The sequence below is a fragment of the Metarhizium album genome (genome assembly GCF_000804445.1).
Source record: "Metarhizium album ARSEF 1941 chromosome Unknown scaffold_23, whole genome shotgun sequence".
NCBI lineage: Eukaryota > Fungi > Ascomycota > Sordariomycetes > Hypocreales > Clavicipitaceae > Metarhizium > Metarhizium album.
Window position 1 is genome coordinate 300,543 of NW_024467597.1, and position 16,914 is coordinate 317,456.

A 16,914-nucleotide genomic window follows, 5' to 3' on the forward strand; every position below is an offset into this window, starting at 1 on the left:
ATGTACAACGTAATGTATACACATTGGATGTTGCGCACGTGCACCCACTCAGGTGCCAAAAACATGACTGGCATCGCAAACTACAGGCTGCCTAATGCCGTGATTCATCCTCGCCCACACGATAGCCCCTCGCGACACCGCCGCGACCTTGCTCCATGGCCGTGCTCGCCTCCTGGTCGAAGTCCGTCCCCAACCCCTGCCACGTCCTCTGGGACCGCAGATACTCGGCGCCGGGACTGGCAACGCCGTTGACGCTGGCCAGCTCGCCGACGACTCGCCTCGCCACGGCCCCCGTCGACCCGTCTCGACCGGGGCGGCGGTGGATCGGCAAAGCGAGCTGCATCGGTCGGCTGCGGCCGACGAGCCTGCCGGTCCGCAGGTCAAACAGCGGCGGGGGCGACTCCTGCGCCTCGACGCCGCCCTCCTCCGCGGGCTCCTCAGCCGGCGCGAGGTGCTGCAGGGCGGCGGCCTCGACGGGCTCGACGGGCTGCTCGAGCCGCTCGATGCCTCCCCACCAGTCGGCGCCCCAGGTCCTCTCCTCGGCACTCACGAGCGCCAGCTCCATCTCGAAGGGCGTGACGACGGGCCGCCAGTACCCGGCGTCCTCCTCGACCAGCCCGCTCTCCCAGCACCCGACCACGACCCAGCCCTCTATCTCGGCAAAGTTTGCCAGCTTTGCCGGGTTCAGCTTGCCGACGACGACGGTGTAGCTCTTCTTGCCGGCCAGCGCAATCTTGCGCCGCAGCAGGTCGATCGAGGACAGGTAGTTGGACACGGAGAGCGTGTTGACGAGGATGCCCACGACGCCGGCCGACGCCAGCGAGAGGACGCGCGCGAAGCGTCGGCGGAGGAGGCCCGCCGCCCTGGCCGTCGGGTTGTCGACGGCCGCCGCCGCCGCCGCCGCCTCCGCCTCGTCCGTGGAGAGCACGTGCAGCGAGGCGAAGCGCGTGTGCAGCGTGAGCAGCAGCGACGCCGGCGGGTCCGAGAGGTGGAAAAGGGCGTGCGAGCCGAGGGCGTCGCGCGTCATGGCCGGCCCCTCGATGCGGCGGTTGGGTATGGCGGCGTCGTCGCCGTCGGCGCCCGCGGCCAGGCTCGTCCCGCGGACGTTTGCGTACCCCGCCGCGCGGAGGGCGTCGACGACGCCGGCCACGTGCTCCTGGTACGTCACGTCGGCCGTGACCACGACGGCGGCGGCCCGGTCGGCGAAGGCGGCGCGGAAGCTGGCCACGACGGCGGCGCGGTCCAGGCTGCGCCGCGTGAAGACGTGCACGACGGGCAGCCGGCTCGTCGGGCTGAGGCACGCCCTGCCGTAGTGCACCACCGCCTCGGCGTCGACGTGCTCCGCCGCCACCTCGTCCACGCAGCACGCGCTGTAGCTCGTGTCGGCGAGGACGTGGACGCGCCGCGCGCCGCCGTCCGCGGGGAGCTGCGCCTCCAGCAGCTGCGCGATGCGCGGCGCGTCCACGAGCATGTGGTCTGGGAACTGGAGCGCGACGCGGCGCCATCCTCGCTCGCGCACCTCGCGGGCCGTGCGGCCGATTTCGTATCTCGACCGCAGCTCGTCGTCTGACAGGGTGGATTTCGCTGCCGGTGCCTGTCGGAGCATGCCGTCGTCGGGCGTGGACAGCACCGGCGCGGCGGTGAGCTCGGACGCCATGCTGACTTTTGGAGGGGGAGGCGAGAAAGGCTGTGTCGTCCCTTGCGCGCCCACGCGTTGAAGCCTTCACCGGGGGGGTTTCGACATTGGTGGCAGACTTGGGTATCGGGTGGTTTTGCGATGTTGAGGCGCTGATTTTTCCTCCTCTCCTCTTTTTTTTTTCCCCCCGAGGTGAGGGGCGTGCAAATGCGGGGTTGTGTGTGCGTGGCGCGTGCGGACTCGGGGCTGTGATCCCATGCACCTGATTGGCTCTGCCAGCCGCCAGCCGCTTGCAACACCTCGAGTCCCCGAGCTCGCAAGGAACAAAACGTCGCTTGCACCACAAACTCCTGAATAGAGAATCGAGTCAAGTCGTGGGCCTGTGCAGATGAGGCGTAGTTCTTGGTCGCGTGTGGTGGTGGAGCAAGGCCACGGTACAGCTTTGCGTTGCCTACGACGACGCCGGACGGGTTGCCGTCTTTTTCCAGATGACGCGGCACACGGGGGGCTGATTTGGGCATTCACGATTTTGCCGGCATATCAGACTAACGATGTATGATATTTTCTGCTTGGATAATGGTACATCTTACGCGGGTGTATCCGTGTGGCCTTGATACGCTCGAGACAAGCTATGTGGAAGTTGAAGTCGAGGCTACAGAGCTCCGGCGTCTCGACTACCCGTCAGCGCTTGCTGGACTCGTCTACCCCGTGTTGCTCTGTATCACCCAGTTGAGTATATGGCTTCCCACCCCTCACGCTTTGGATCTGTCAAGTGCCGTCGCTCCGTCGACCGCGGCTCGGCAGTATGGCATCCGGACCGTTTTTTTCCTGTTTGGGAAATGCCGCCGTTCCCCTGGCCGACTGCCGTCGGCTGTGGGCCGGGAGGGCACGGCACCACTGCGCTTCCCTGTCCCGGTGCAAAATCCGCGCTGCAAAACGCTGCTACTGGAGCAATGGTGCTACTTTGGGTGCGCTTTTCTCGTCGCCAGTAGTGTTCAGCTCGGGGATTGAAGAAAGGGACCGAATCGTTGTTTCTTCCGAGAAGAAATCCTCGGCGGGGATGGTGTAGCTGTCCGAGTCCATGCTCTGCGGCCTGCTTCGGTGGCATCCGAGTCGCAGTTACTGTCGGAGATTCTCGCTGGCGCCGTATCTGCGGTGTCGATTGCATGCGTTCTGGTGTACATCTGCGGTTGGTTGCGCATGTTTTTCTTCTTATAGTCCTCGGCTATGAATTGGGATAGAGGCGAAGATGAAGCTATAACAATGGTAGTGTTGATTGCATGGCCGCAACCGTATATCATCACCACCTTGGCGTCTTGTTCTGTTGCAAAAAGACAAACTTGTATAACAGTAACAACAATGTGATGAGCACATTGATAACTACCTATATACCATCGTCTTGGCGTTCTCGTGCAGCTGGGGAAGGTCATTTGTGTAGCGGTACGACACTACTGGTACCTGTAGTGACGAGTAACAGCCCAAACCGTGCTTCCATGATGCATCCAGCCCAACCGACCAACCGGACCGGGACCTGTCGTAGCTCGTCAGTGGGCGTTGGTCAGCACGTGGAGGTCTTGGAGACGCATTTTCCAGAACACTCTCGGCCTGCCTTTGGATTGCATGGGGGCTTCTGAGGCGAGCAGTTTTCGCCGCCGGGAGTGCCGTCACTGCCGCCGTTGCAGCACACGCCGCCCTGCCAAATGGAGGGTTTGGCGGCTGGGCACACGCCGAAGGCATCACCGTGACAGAAGTCGTGCTTGGAAACGCACTTGCCGAAGCATTCTTTGCCCAGTTCCGGATTGCACGGGAGGGTCTGAGGAATGCAGTTCTCCCCGCCCTGAGTGCCTTCGCGGCCGCCGTCGCAGCACATGCCGCCTTGCCAGACGGAGGGCTTGGCTGCCGGGCACGCGCCAAAAGCGGCGGGGTTGCAGAAGTCGTCTTGGGCAATGCATCCGTCGAAGCAACGTTTCTGTCCGCCGGAGCATTCGCCCTGGCAGAGGGCGTGGGGAGGAATGCACCTGTTGTGGTCGGTGCAATACTTGGCGAGGTCGAGGTCCCTGCACGGGTCGCTGTCGGAGCCGGCCAGTTCAAACTCGACGGGACCTGCAACGGGCAGTCCCTGCGAGAACAGAAAGGCCAAGTACTTGCCCGCGGCCAGGCCCGATGAGGAGCTTGCGGCGGTGATGCGCACCTCGCCCTCGACGCCGCGCGCGAAGTTCCTGGCCACGGCGCTGTCCTCCCGCGGCCGCGTCGCCGCGCGCGCATCCGCCTTCCACACGCCAATCCAGTTGCTGAACACCGCGTGAGCCGTCGTGTAGCGGAACGTCAACGCCGGGCTGCTGTTGATGTACAACAGAGAGTTGCCGCTGTCGCCCTTGCCGCCGTCGGCCCTCCTGTGAATGCTGTCACTCAAGTCGAGGCGTCTGTGCCCTGGCGCGACCGCAGCCGCAGCCGCAGCCGCAGCCGCAGACGCAGACGCCGCGTCTAGGAAACCCGCCAATAGCAGCGCCACTACCCGAGCCCAGCGCATTGTGAAACTTGGATCAACTTGTCGATTCTTCACAACATGCAGACGGGACTTTTCTTTGTCAAAAAATGGATGCCAGGTGCCAAATGGGCTCTGGCTTTTCCCTTTCTCACAAGGAGACAAGCCTATTTATTGGTAGAAGCAACAAGAACTCAGCCCTACTCCAGTTGTATTGTCGCCGAAAACCCTTCTGAAAGCCACTAATCAAGACTCCAAAGCACCAACCGCAACAAGCAATTTGGTGATGCGCCAATACCCTGAAAAAGATTCCTGTTCCCAAAGTCAAGGAAGTTTCATGTTGTGTCATATCTTGGCACAATCCTTCGGTGCCAGTAGCGGGCCTCGCAGCAAAACGAAAAAGCAGCTTTCCGCGCGGCGTGCTTTCCGATGGTCATATACCATGAAAAAGGATGATCGACATTGACTGTGGTGCTACTGTCGAATCAGGAAGAAGCTCACAGTGCAACGTTGGCCCATGAATCCTTCCATGATGAGAAGAAACCGGTCCACATAGTACGTCTTGGGGTTGAGTCGCAACGCATTACAGTAAAATAAACGATGCGGCGTGGCGACATGGTCGTAGGATGATCCGATTTTGGGGCCTTCATTTTCGTATGTGAGCTTCGTCGTCGATACGATTTGCTTCTGCTTCGAGCTGCTCCAGCTGCCGCTTTATCGTATCGCGGGTCCATCGAAGCTGTAAAAGGTGGCCTGCAGGCATCCAAAGGCGGGCGGTCGGACCATCAGAAACTACATGCGGCTGATTGAATATCACCACTGTCCTTGCTCATGTGAAGTCTGGTTCTTCATCTGGAATCACAGCTGTTCTTGTTTTCCACACCTGTATATGGCCTACAGCATCATTGTGTTTCAGCTGTCCTGGATCCCCATTCAAATTGGAGGATGGAACTGTGCGAGTTAATGGCCGCGTGAAAGCTGGCATGTAGGTTGCGCTCCAGCTAGCCGCTTCTTGAAGAACACGTCCGTGATGCGATATGGACATGGTATCAGACGCAGGAATATCATGAGAACATTCTTGTCGCCGTATGCGCTTTGGCTTTCCTTCAAAGTCGGTACCTACCTTCTAGTACAAACACGACCAAGGCAGCGGTGAGGACACAATTTGCCTCACGTGAAGGTTCGAACACATGACCGTAATATCGATTGTCCAACAAGGCCCATGCATGCCTGTCCTAGGATTCGATATGCTCCTTGTTGGCCCACGTGTGTCGCAACAGGGCGACCCCTTCCAGCTCTGTAAGAAATGCCGGCTGCTCAAACAGGATGGCTCTGCTGATCTCGAATGTCCTGGCACAGCTGACTGAACAAGGCCAATCCGCACCCAGGCCGGCATGAGGCAGGCCCCTGGACTTGATCGCCATGTATCTACCGTGGACAATGTGCTGTTGCCATCTATGACCGTGGCCTGGCTTATGAGCCGGGTGCGTCAATATCCGACAATTCTTTCGCTCCTTTTATCCAAGCCGCATACCGGTCAAACTGCTGACCCCAGAAAGGCCAAGAAATGGAATGTCGTCCACAAGATGCAAACATATTAGTTTTCGTTTCTTGGTAAACATGAACCTCTGACCAATTTCATGTCGCCAATCGCTTTTCGCAGGCCTTGGTCAATTCGACGGCGTCCATGGCGCCAAGAAATGATTTTCTTTGCGAGAGTGTAGTTCGGCGAGTTGCTTGACCTCGTCACCGGCGGCGCGGGAGTGGCCGGTAAAGTTGCTCGTCCCAATAAAAGTGTCGGTGAAGTTCATGTGATTGCACGTTTGCTCTGTGAGGCGTCCAGGCGGTGCCAAGGAGCTCTTTTGAGTTGATGTGTTTGCCGACAACTGCGTCTCGTTTCGCGGCCAGTTTGTTGCCGTCTTTTGCTTCCCTCTTCCTACGTTAAATCAGCTCGTCGGCACCACTCTGGATCTGGATGGACCTGGACGACAAAACGGATACGTCTTGTCGTCCGTTTGCTACACGGAGCATGGCCAGAACACGAGCCTTGTCAGATGCTTGCTGGTGCAAGACACAATTGCGGCTTGCTTGATGGCTTGCTTAGCAGGCAGAACATCGAGATTTGTTGGCGCAGGAGTCAAACGGATGCCGCAGCAGTCATGACGGCTAGCAGTCGTGGGCGTGTGTTCTGGATGCGCCAGCAATGGCAGTTATGAGGTTGATGAGGTTGACGAGGCGGAAGCAAGGCTCCAAGGGCATCCGTCGCCGCGTCAGATCCATTCACGCAGCCACATTACGCTCCAGGTCGCCATAGTTCATGGATGTGATGGCAAGCAGCGTGAAGTAGTCCATCTTCTTGTTTGAAGCTTCACCGACGAGTTGACATGCCACTCTTACACTGATACTAACCGGTGTATCCGTCGACAAAGATTCGCTCGCGCTGACGGGCGTTCGATCGCGCGCATGGGACCAGGGGAGAAACGAATCTATCCCAAAGAGACAGGAAAAGACTTTCAGAAGTCGTATCAAGGAAGACTTCACATTCCGCCTGTCGTGACTCTTTCTATTCATGCTGTATTGGGCGCACAGTCGTAGTCGTAACCCCAATCATGTGCAGCCCATTGACGAACCTGACTCAAGTTGCCGATAACAATAGATTCTCATTGAAAGGGCATCTGCAGCCCGCATACCGCTTTTTTGGATCTGTTTCAGTGCGAGGATTCGAGCCAGTTTTGTCCAATCATAACCTGCTCAGTGCTCGCATATACACACAGGCCGAGCAGTATCAAAACCCTGTGCCCAATTTGGTTTTTTTGGTTGGGTATGATTCATTGACATCTTCAATGATTTGTAAGAAATTGACCAAGAGGTGAACAGTGGCCTTTGAGGCACAGCCCGCCGCGACGGTGGTATACGACGCGAGGCAGTCATTATGTCTTGGGGTCGATGGACGTTTATTAACCCACTCTTCTTGGTCGTTTCTTGATTGTTCAATGAAACAATTGGTTCTCGGAATTTTGCAAGGCCAAATTGGGGCGATGAAATTATCTCGGGTTTGAGGCCCAGGTCACAAGGTGGTCAAAGAAGAGCCTGATTGCATGTTTAGACCACCCAGCTTGATAGCAACACCATGGCCATGCATGAGGCATGTGCAAAAAGACTCATGCAATTGAGCGGTTATGAGCCAGTTGCCGTTTGAAACCCTCAAAACATTCGTTGTTGGGACGAAGAGTGCCCCAACTCGGAAGCAAAGTGGCGATGTCATTGCGGCATTAGATATGGCTGAAGTATAAATTATGTCAAAATGTCGTCATGTCTCTCTGCTGCTTTCGAGTCTGCTTGAACTCTGGAGAAGCTTTGGTAGATTTTGCATTTCCCCCAAGTTGGTTTCGTTGTCCTTGTCGAGCCATGTTCGCTGCAAGGACTTTCCACAGAGCCTCTCACATACACCATGGCTCTAGGAGCTCCAGCACCAGACGACGAAATTCCTTGTCCTCCGCACGACAGTCAAGGTTGCCCGACTGGCCGTCGAACTCTGCTCCTACACCCCATGATATACTGGGGGTTGCTCCTGGCGCCCCATATTCCAAGGAGAGGTTCAACCAGCTTGTGAAGATGTATCACCCAGACATGTCGGGCGTAGATATGAGACTCCAGCAACTTCCGCAGTCGGTTCGCCTGGAGCGGTACCGGCTCATCATCGCAGCACACAATCTGCTCAGTCACCCTTCTAACCGACGTCTGTACGAGTCGCATGGTCGGGGCTGGGTGTATTCCAAACCATTCCCTGGTCGCCGAGGATTCAAGCGCGATGATTTCTCTTCGAAAGGTGGCTCAACTCAGAATTCGTCGAGTCCAATGCGACAACGGCCCATATATACTTCGAATGCGACTGTGGCGATACTCTTAGTTGCTCTCGGTATGCTGGGGGCTGCGCTTCAGTTCAAGCGACTAGCTTCAAGCAGACGCGATATACGGACAGTTGAGACGGTGTTGCAGGATGCCATTCAGGAAGAAATTCAGGCTTGGGCCTCGGTGCTTCAAGGACAGTCAAAGGAGGACCGTATTGTTGCATTTCTAGCTAGGCGGCATGGTGTGCCTCATCGATTGCAGAGCTAGGCAGTAGCTCATGTGAAGAAATAAGAATGCGAATATAGGAGAGTCACGGAAAAAAAAAATGTGGCATTGATCACAGGCCGCTGTTTGACCCTTTTACGTAGAGGTCTGTCCCAGTCGTCGTGCTGCGGCGGTTTCTCTTGGAGCTAAGGCGGCACTCCGAATAATGAAGCTTCAGGGATGAGCAAATGTCAGGTTTCGTGGGTACTTCGTTGCTTAATGAGACTGGAGACACATTAATTTACGGCCCTGTTAATCTCAGATTGTCTGGATCACAGACTATCATTGTGAACTCAAGAGGGGTCGTCGTCAGTCAGTTTCTCGACGACGTTATCCAGATTTCTGCCACACTCCAAGTCATGGCACAGTAGGCTTAGTTTCAAGCCACGGTTCTCTGTTTGGCTCATATCTCGACTTTGCGACTATGAAGGCGGTCAGCTTTCGGTATCCGCAATGTCTACAAAAAGGAAAAGAATAGAAAAGACACTCTCCATGTGGGGAGCATCCCGACAGGCCAATTATGCATGCTCTGCAATGTTCACAGTACCAAAAGAAATTCATACAATTTGAACATACGTAGTAGCAGGTTGCATTCGGGCTGCACCGTGCACGTACGTACAAGGACTGAAACGAGATGACAGAGTGCTGGGCGAAGCGATTCGTAAATGTTTAGGTGGAGTCGGGAATGAGAATAATAATGTACTTTGCAGCGAAAGCAGACACGTACGACCATGGTAGTAGAAAATTCGGGATCCCGTCACGCTTTTCTCTAGAGTATTCCCGCCTCCAGGCATAATGGAGGAGTGTGCCACCATCTCTGGAGAACGTGGTGTCCGTCTTGGGAGGACAGAGAAGAGCTGGTGTAGTTTCCCGACATGAGGCGATGTAGAGCTGGGACCCTTAATTTCAAGTCGAGCTCAATGACTAGAATACGTGGTGGCAGAGCTATCAGCTGCCCTAGCGAAGCGAAGCCCAAGCAAAACATACGGTTTCCCAATTTGGATAGAATACTGGATTGAATTTTGAATGATTGACTTTCGGCTGAGACCAGGTAGTCGAGTCTGGGAGTTGGTTTCATTTTGATCCGGTCTTGTTTTTATTCCCGTTTACCGACTTTAGTTCTGCTCTCCGTTAGCTAGTGGCCATGTAACGGTGCTCTAAAGACATTGATTGAGGCCTTGGGTTGGGAGCGGGTGTTTGAGGCAGCTGACTCGGTAAGTTGATGCCAGCGAAGAGGGCATATTGGATGATGAGAGGGCTGGATGGGCTCAATTCTGCTTGCCCTTGTCTATGTGACCTGTGACCCCACTACGGTTACGTAAGTACGGGAGCCAGGTGCCAGCGAAGAGGGGATATTGGATGATGAGAGGGGCTGGATGGGCTCAATTCTGCTTGCCCTTGTCTAATCGTGCCCGCCCCACTTTATCAAAGGTGGTGAGGGCTTTTGCTAGCCGAACCACATAAAGTGGGGCGGGCACGATTATACGACCCACATGGGGCCACTACGGTTACGTAAGTACGGGAGCTAGGTACCTAGCTAGCTCCGTACCTAATGGCGACAATTTTCGGCCTGCCCACTGTGATGGTTCTGGCAGACTTGATCCTAGTAACTACTCATGCTATGATGTATGCCCCTTGAGCTAGACCGCCTAAATGTTGGGTATCTCATCCGTCAAGGCAAATCGTTTCTCGTGTTTATAAACAGGTGCTCGCCAGTCAGATTTGTTGTTGGTTTATAGCCACGAGACACATGGTACGTGGTGCGCCATTGCAGCTGCAAGCTGCAAGCCAAGCTCGTCCACCTTCCTTTCCATTCGACGCATCTCTACTCGGTACTGCTTCGTGCTACTCCGTACACATGGCCGAGACGCCCCAAGCGTCCGGCCGTTCATGTGTCTGCTGCGGCGGGAATGAAGCAGACCAGCCAGCTCTCTACGGGGATGCTGCGACGCGGCAAAGATTCGTTGACCGCGGGGCCGACGTTTGTGCAACGGCCGGATCACGAGACTCGACCGCTCTTCATCTTGCTGTCGAATCCGGCGACGAGCCGAGTGTCCAACGCCTCGTCGACGCAGGCGCCAATGTATCGGCGCAGACCAGCGGTGGCGTGGCACCATTGCACACGGCGGCCGCCGGCGGACACTTCGCAATAGCTCAACTGCTTGTCGAGGCCGGCGCAGTCGTCGATGCGCGCAACCAGGACGGAAAGACGCCTTTACATGCAGCGGCTTCGTTCTGGCAACCAAAGATTGCCCGGCTCCTCATCGATGCTGGAGCAGATGTGCGGGCCGAGGATAGTCACGGACGGTCGCCACTCCACGAGGCTGCTCGTCGCGACTCTTTAGCCGTAGCCCGCTTACTGCTCGACGCCGATGCCGACGTGAATGCCATGGACAAGGCCGGGGACACGCCACTGCTTGCCGCGTTGCCCGACGGCCCAGGCGCCATCAAGCTTCTCCTTGGTCGTGGCGCCGACGTGCCCGTCGAACACGACAGACGTGAAGGCGGGAATACATTGCTGCACCTTGCGGCTCAGAGCTCTGCGGATCTACTCCAGGCCTTGCTCGCCACTGGCGCTGCTGACATTGAGGCGGTCAACGACGACGGCGAGACGCCATTGCATTATGCGGCTGCCTACGGACACACGCGACAGGTCCAACTCCTCATTGATGCCGGCGCCAATGTGCACGCGCTTACCAAGGACGGCGAGACGGCCCTGCACATGGTGGCGGGCGACCCGGCCGCCTCATATCTGGGCGAGGCGCCTGATGCTGCCGATACGACAAGACTGCTCATCAATGCTGGTGTAGACGTGAACGCGAGGACCAAGGGACATACAGCTCTGGCCCGAGCAGCCGAGTGCAGGCACGACGCCGTCGCAAGAGTACTCCGTGAAAGAGGTGCCGATGAATAGAATACACGGTCAATTGGCTTTCAACCCTACTTGCAGCCCGACCCCATGACTAAAGTACTTGTCGCGGAGCAGCCCGCAGGGTCATGCGGTCGCATAAGCCAAGCTGTTGTAACTTGTAGCTGCTCTGCGACGACATGCAACCTTCAAACATCCTTTAGCCGACCCAAGTCCCTCCGTACCACCGCCACGCTCGATTTGCAGCTCACGAATAGCATGCCCGTGCAATTCATCCGTGATCCGCCGTGGTGTTGTTCCAGCGGGGCCGAAAGTGTGGCTTGATCGAGCTACAACGAGACGGATCCGTGGCATGCCATGTTCCGAGGACTATCGCTACTCTCCCCAGAATATAGCCGTCTACGCCGTCTTCCTGAACACCAGTGCTGCAATTACAGTCTTGGAGTAATGAATAATCCCCAACCCAGGGCCAGGGGACTTGTTTATCTAACAAAGCGTGACACGAGGATGGTGGTGGTATACGCGCACTCGGAGGGCGAAGGCGCGGCCGCACTCGTAGCGAGACACGACAAGAGGGTTCTTGGGGGCGTCGACTTTGACGGGCACATCGTGGAGCCCATTCGAAGCCAGGACTTGGAGAGGCTGTTTCTCCTGGCTGGGAGGTATGGCACAGCGCTGAGGATTCTACAGACCCGACTTGGAACCAGTTTTGGTCTTCGTCCGAGGGGCCAGGGAACGCCGATGGAGAGGTTGCTGAAACACAGACATCCAGTTACCATGTTTGTCATATACAACAAAGCGGTTCAAATGAGATACTTTTTACGCCTCTCAATCAACTTTTTGTCCTTCTTTGGTCAAGTGTCTATCGTGGTTTACTTGCAAGGAAATACATATTTGGACATGACGTCACAACAAGGCCCCATTCTTACCCGCTTGGACTCCGTTTTACCAGCTCTTTGCAAGTGTATTTCAATCCAATAACAAAGCAAGTGGCGTGGTAGGTGACGGTGCCGCTCCAGTCAGGAGGAAACATGCCTGCCGCGTCAGTTTGTCTTACCAGGACATGAACGCAGTTGCACATGTCTCCTACCTTGGTCACAGCATCTTGAATGCGGGTGTAATAGTAGCCGCCCTTAGCGTGAACAGGAGCGGGAGGACCAGATCGCTCCAGACTCCAGGTAATCAGCCCAAGCTTAACCCAGTTCTGTGGCCTCGTTGGCGTACGCGCCGGGGACCACAGTGCCCTGCTTTGCATACAAGGTCGAGTTCTCATCAGCTTGCGGTATTTCTCCTGTCTTGTCGCCGGACTTGTCGAGAAGAATAGCATCCTTGCAGAGGGCGGGTTCGTGGTTGAGCCAGTATTGGAGAGTTCCGAGCTCGAGGCTCTAGGATATAACTTTTGAAGCAGATACTCCGGCATTCTTCTAGTTGCCAATCGTTTGCTCGGCGAGCATTCCCTGCGTACAGTCGCCTGCAAACTGCATGGAAACTTCGGGTGCCTTCAACTCGGGACTGTGCTCAAGCCCAAGATGCTCAACCATGGAAGTGTGTTCTTTATGGTCCAGCACTTTCCCGCAGGGCTCCGCCACGATGGCCAATTGAGAGAGTAGAGGGCCTCATGGTCATCTCCAAGCATGAACTCAGCTTGAATTTGAGAGGTTCATCCGTCATGTTGATGACCAGGTAATACGGCCTCGGTCCCAGATCGATATGCTTAGTAGGCTAGGGGCGGGTAGGGAAAGGAGACGCAGAAACTTGGCTCATCGCCACGAAGCCTGCCAGCAGCATTGAAGACACGGCTGGACACATTGTTGGTTCTTTGGGTATATATACTACAAAGACGGGTTGGGCCACGATGTGAGTCTGTAAGGTGTAGCGGTGCTGAATAAAGGTTCCTTCCCGAGACAAATACTGGTTGATATACTCCTTTTCAAGGGGAGGCGGTATATATGCCCGGCCATTTTGGGGCGGTTGCACGTCTCATGCTGCCGCGTGAGATGGCCCTAGTAGAAATCAGCCTTCAGACTGGGACCGTAACATCCCATGGGTGTGTGTGCGGGCGAAGGAAATCCGGCGGTCTGAAAAGCTGTTGGCTTGTGAACAATGAATGGCTGGACAACATTTAAACTCAACTCGAGGGCGGCCATGGATGAAACTAATGCGAGCACAAGGGCGAAACTGTTATAACCCACCGCCTAGATTCATAAAGAACTAAGCGACGACGGTCCGAAAGGGCGGACATGTGCAACTCTCTGGTCTTGTCAGTTCAACGCGGCGTCGCATTCCCGGCTCAGCGCCTATGAACATGAACACTCCCTCTCTCAACTTGCCAGCAAAAGAAAAGCCTCATCTGGAAATGTGGAGGCCGAAGGAAAGGTCGTAGCTCGTGAAAATGATTAATGTTGATAGCGATAGGGCGGCTTCGGCTGTTACAACTCGTCTTTATCTGCTGCTTCTCCTGTATTTGCCTTCTTCACGCCCCGGAGTCCATTCAATGTTGCTGATAGGTGAGAGAATTCCGGCGCATCCTCGCCTAGACCCCATGCAAAAACACCTCCAAGTCTCTTTCGTCGCACAATGTCCTTGAACTTGCGGTCAATGACGCACGGTGTGTCAAAGGTCCACCACCGGGTCTCATCAACGTCCCAGTAGCCAAAGCTGCCGTCGTCAAAGTACTCGCCATTTATCATGGCTCGGGAAAATGATTGTTCTAGCTCTTCTGGTATTTTGTCATGCCAGCTGAAGGCAGAAATCCTGCCCAGATCAGCACCCGTCTCTGGGTCTTCCAACAATTGCGTTGGACAGCCCAACAGATGGTCCGGATCACAATTCCCAGTCATGGCCCATTTGACATAATAAGCGAGCCCCAAGTTAAGCAAATGAGCTGGTGCTCCCCGTGCCATGTAAGACTCGACAGATTTCAACGACGCAGATACACCAGTATGGTGCTTAACCAAGACGTCACGCCTGTTCAGCAAATCATACGTCATGACATTGATAAAATCAACCTGGTTGACAATTCGGGGTATTGTCTCTTCCGTAAAGGCCATCATGTCTCGCTCAAGGCCCGGGACTGCAATAGAGAGTAGTTTCTCGTTCCCGATTGCGACGCGTAAATCGGTCAACAGCTGCACAAATGCTTCAATTTCCCACTTCCGCTTCTCATTTGGGATGATTTTGTAGTCATCACGATTGCCACTGGATTTTTTGGGCGTTTGTCAGTTGGGGGAACCACGGGGCAGTGTTCCCTCATGGAGAAAGAAGCTCACCCAGGGTATTCCCAGTCGATGTCGACACCATCCGCACCGGTCTGGTCGATCATCTTTTTGACGTTCTCGCACCATCTTCTCCTGGATTCGGCACCCTTGCTTGCTTCCTCAAATCCTTCAGAGTCTCCCCAACCACCAATAGCAACCATGACCTTGGTTCCCTGGTGAAATTTGTCTCGCACCGCTCCCACAGTCGTGAAAAGAACGAATTCTGGGGAGTGATGCACAGAGTTGAAGACACCAGATCTCATGAACGCGAGTGCCACGTGCGTAATATCTTTCAATAGTTCAGAATCTGACGGAATCACGTTGTGCTGACTGGAACCATCGTTAGCCTCTTGGGAACAAGCTTACGGCCGTACGGCTTACCCCGTAAGATACATGAGGCAGCGAGCGGCAAAAGGCTCAGATGTTGATGCCGCCATTGTGACCAGATTAAAGAGCCACGCTGCCGCCAATATTGAAAGAAGCTCCATTGTCCAGTTTTGATGCCAAAATGCAACAGGGTGGTCAACAAGGCTTCCGGCCTTCAACCACCATTTGCTTATCCCCAAAGGCTGTGAATCAATTGACAATTGCAAGAGTCGTCTTTCACGGTCAATTTCATGTCATGGAATGCTGAACCGTCATCAAACCATATAAAAAGAGCTACAAATACCGGGATAGTAAAAGAAGCGATACACGAGCCGAAGTTTGTCTCTTCCAGACTTGCTGTGCATGTGGCAGGTGGCAGGTTTTCCAGGTAGGAGCATCAGGTGTACTGTGCGAATACCTGACCAGTTCAATTCCTGAAACTGTACAACCATTGAAGTGGCTGCAACCTCTGACGTCGAGATAGCTTGAACTTGGGGTGTCTTTCTTTGTTTCTTTTTTTTTTTTTTTCGTTGGAAAAAATAATCCAATCCGGAAAACCTGGGAAGGGAAAAAGGTCAATTCCCCGATCGCAGCAGCAAATCTTCCGCGTCCACATAACGCCAATATTCCAGAGACTCTCTTTCGGAGGATACCGAAGGGATAATTCTCCCCAAATTTTCCTTCAACCCGCTTCCGCCGACCAATTCTAGTTGCGACGAAGCCATCCCTGCCGCCATGTTTGAGAACCTTTGCACGCTGCCGCTGCAATCGGATGTCTTCACGACAGCTCTGCACCCTACGGAACCGCTTCTCACGGTGGGTTTGTCTAGCGGCCACGTGGAAACGTTTCGACTGCCGCCGAGCAACGCGCCCGAGGACGATGCCGACGCGGACAGCAGCTTGTTGAGCGACGGAAAGGGCATGGTGGACACTGTTTGGAAGACGAAAAGACACAAAGGAAGCTGCAGGTGTTTGGCATATAGCCAGGACGGGCAGGGTATGTCTTCGTCTACAAAGCCCGGCAAGATGCTAACACAGTCTTCATCCAGCCATGTATTCTGCGGGAACCGACTCCCTAGTCAAATACTTCGAGCCAGGCACCGGAAGGGTTATTTCCAAAATCTCAATCCCAAGCTCCACCTCGGTGCCGGACGCGCCCACCCTGCTGCATGTTCTTAACCCCCAAAGTCTGCTACTAGCGACCGACTCCGGGGCTCTTCACATCGTCGATCTGCGCGAGGCGGCGCCGGGGAGGAAGCCGGCGCAGAGTCACTTTCCCCATTCTGACTACGTCTCGTCGATTACGCCTCTCCCGCCGTCAGAGGAAAGCACGAGTGGGTTCCCGAAACAATGGGTCAGCACGGGTGGCACAACGCTGGCAGTAACCGATGTTCGTCGTGGTGTCTTGATACGCAGCGAGGACCAAGAAGACGAGCTTCTTAGTGCATGCTTCATGCCGGGGATGGGGCCTAAGAGCAAGCGAAATAATGGTGTGGTAGCAATCGGCTCCGGGAGCGGCGTCCTTAGCATCTGGGACAAGGGGTCTTGGGACGACCAGCAAGAACGAATTATCGTTGACGGCGGAAAGGGGGGTGGTGAAAGCATCGATGCCATCGTCAGAGTACCCTCCGAAATATGTCTGGGGAAGAAAGTGATTTGTGGCGTTGGTGACGGCAGCCTACGCATCGTCGACTTGGTGAGGAGGGAAGTCGACAGATGCACAAACCTGCGGCACGACGACATGGAAGCCGTTATTTCGCTGGCTTTCGACTGCCGCAACCGGCTCATCAGCGCTGGCGGCAAGACCGTCAAAGTATGGGAGGAATTGTACGAACTGGAAGGCGGAGACAGCGGCCAAGACTTGGAAGCTGATAGTGATGAGGAGGACCAAGCGGATGAGCGCTGCAAGCGACCTGCCGCCGGTGATAGTGACGATGACAACGACAGCGGCGATGACAGTGAGGGTGACGGCATAGAGGAGATGAAGCGCCGTGCCAAGCGGCGCAAGGAGATTCAGAAGAGTAAACTCGGTCCCATGGGCGCCCATGGCATTATGGGCTTCGAGGGACTCGATTGATTAGCAAATGAAGGAACAACATGAGTTTTAGTTTGAGCAGCAGATGCAGTCAAACTGAATAGAGGTTCCAATGTACAGTATCAAGAACCAATAACAGCTATGGCAACA

General features: G+C 55.2%; 5 protein-coding genes across 5 annotated transcripts; 2 read left to right on the forward strand and 3 right to left on the reverse strand.

The window, feature by feature from the left end:
• Window positions 1–91: 91 nt before the first annotated feature.
• On the reverse strand, window positions 92–1,657 carry MAM_06745 (diphthamide biosynthesis protein; the record flags this gene model as incomplete). Its single annotated transcript, XM_040825543.1, has 1 exon — window positions 92–1,657. One exon carries the CDS (start codon window positions 1,655–1,657, stop codon window positions 92–94), a length of 1,566 nt encoding a protein of 521 aa, XP_040676534.1.
• A 1,537-nt stretch (window positions 1,658–3,194) lies between these two features.
• On the reverse strand, window positions 3,195–4,166 carry MAM_06746 (uncharacterized protein; the record flags this gene model as incomplete). Its single annotated transcript, XM_040825544.1, has 1 exon — window positions 3,195–4,166. One exon carries the CDS (start codon window positions 4,164–4,166, stop codon window positions 3,195–3,197), a length of 972 nt encoding a protein of 323 aa, XP_040676535.1.
• A 5,929-nt stretch (window positions 4,167–10,095) lies between these two features.
• MAM_06747 (Ankyrin repeat-containing domain protein) lies at window positions 10,096–11,151 on the forward strand (the record flags this gene model as incomplete). Its single annotated transcript, XM_040825545.1, has 1 exon — window positions 10,096–11,151. One exon carries the CDS (start codon window positions 10,096–10,098, stop codon window positions 11,149–11,151), a length of 1,056 nt encoding a protein of 351 aa, XP_040676536.1.
• Window positions 11,152–13,535: 2,384 nt separating this feature from the next.
• Window positions 13,536–14,800, reverse strand: MAM_06748 (chitinase 18-4; the record flags this gene model as incomplete). Its single annotated transcript, XM_040825546.1, has 3 exons — window positions 13,536–14,304; window positions 14,376–14,693; window positions 14,745–14,800. The coding sequence occupies 3 exons, from the start codon at window positions 14,798–14,800 to the stop codon at window positions 13,536–13,538; spliced, it is 1,143 nt and encodes a 380-aa protein (XP_040676537.1).
• Window positions 14,801–15,464: 664 nt separating this feature from the next.
• Window positions 15,465–16,806, forward strand: MAM_06749 (WD repeat-containing protein JIP5; the record flags this gene model as incomplete). Its single annotated transcript, XM_040825547.1, has 2 exons — window positions 15,465–15,726; window positions 15,779–16,806. 2 exons carry the CDS (start codon window positions 15,465–15,467, stop codon window positions 16,804–16,806), a joined length of 1,290 nt encoding a protein of 429 aa, XP_040676538.1.
• Window positions 16,807–16,914: the final 108 nt, after the last annotated feature.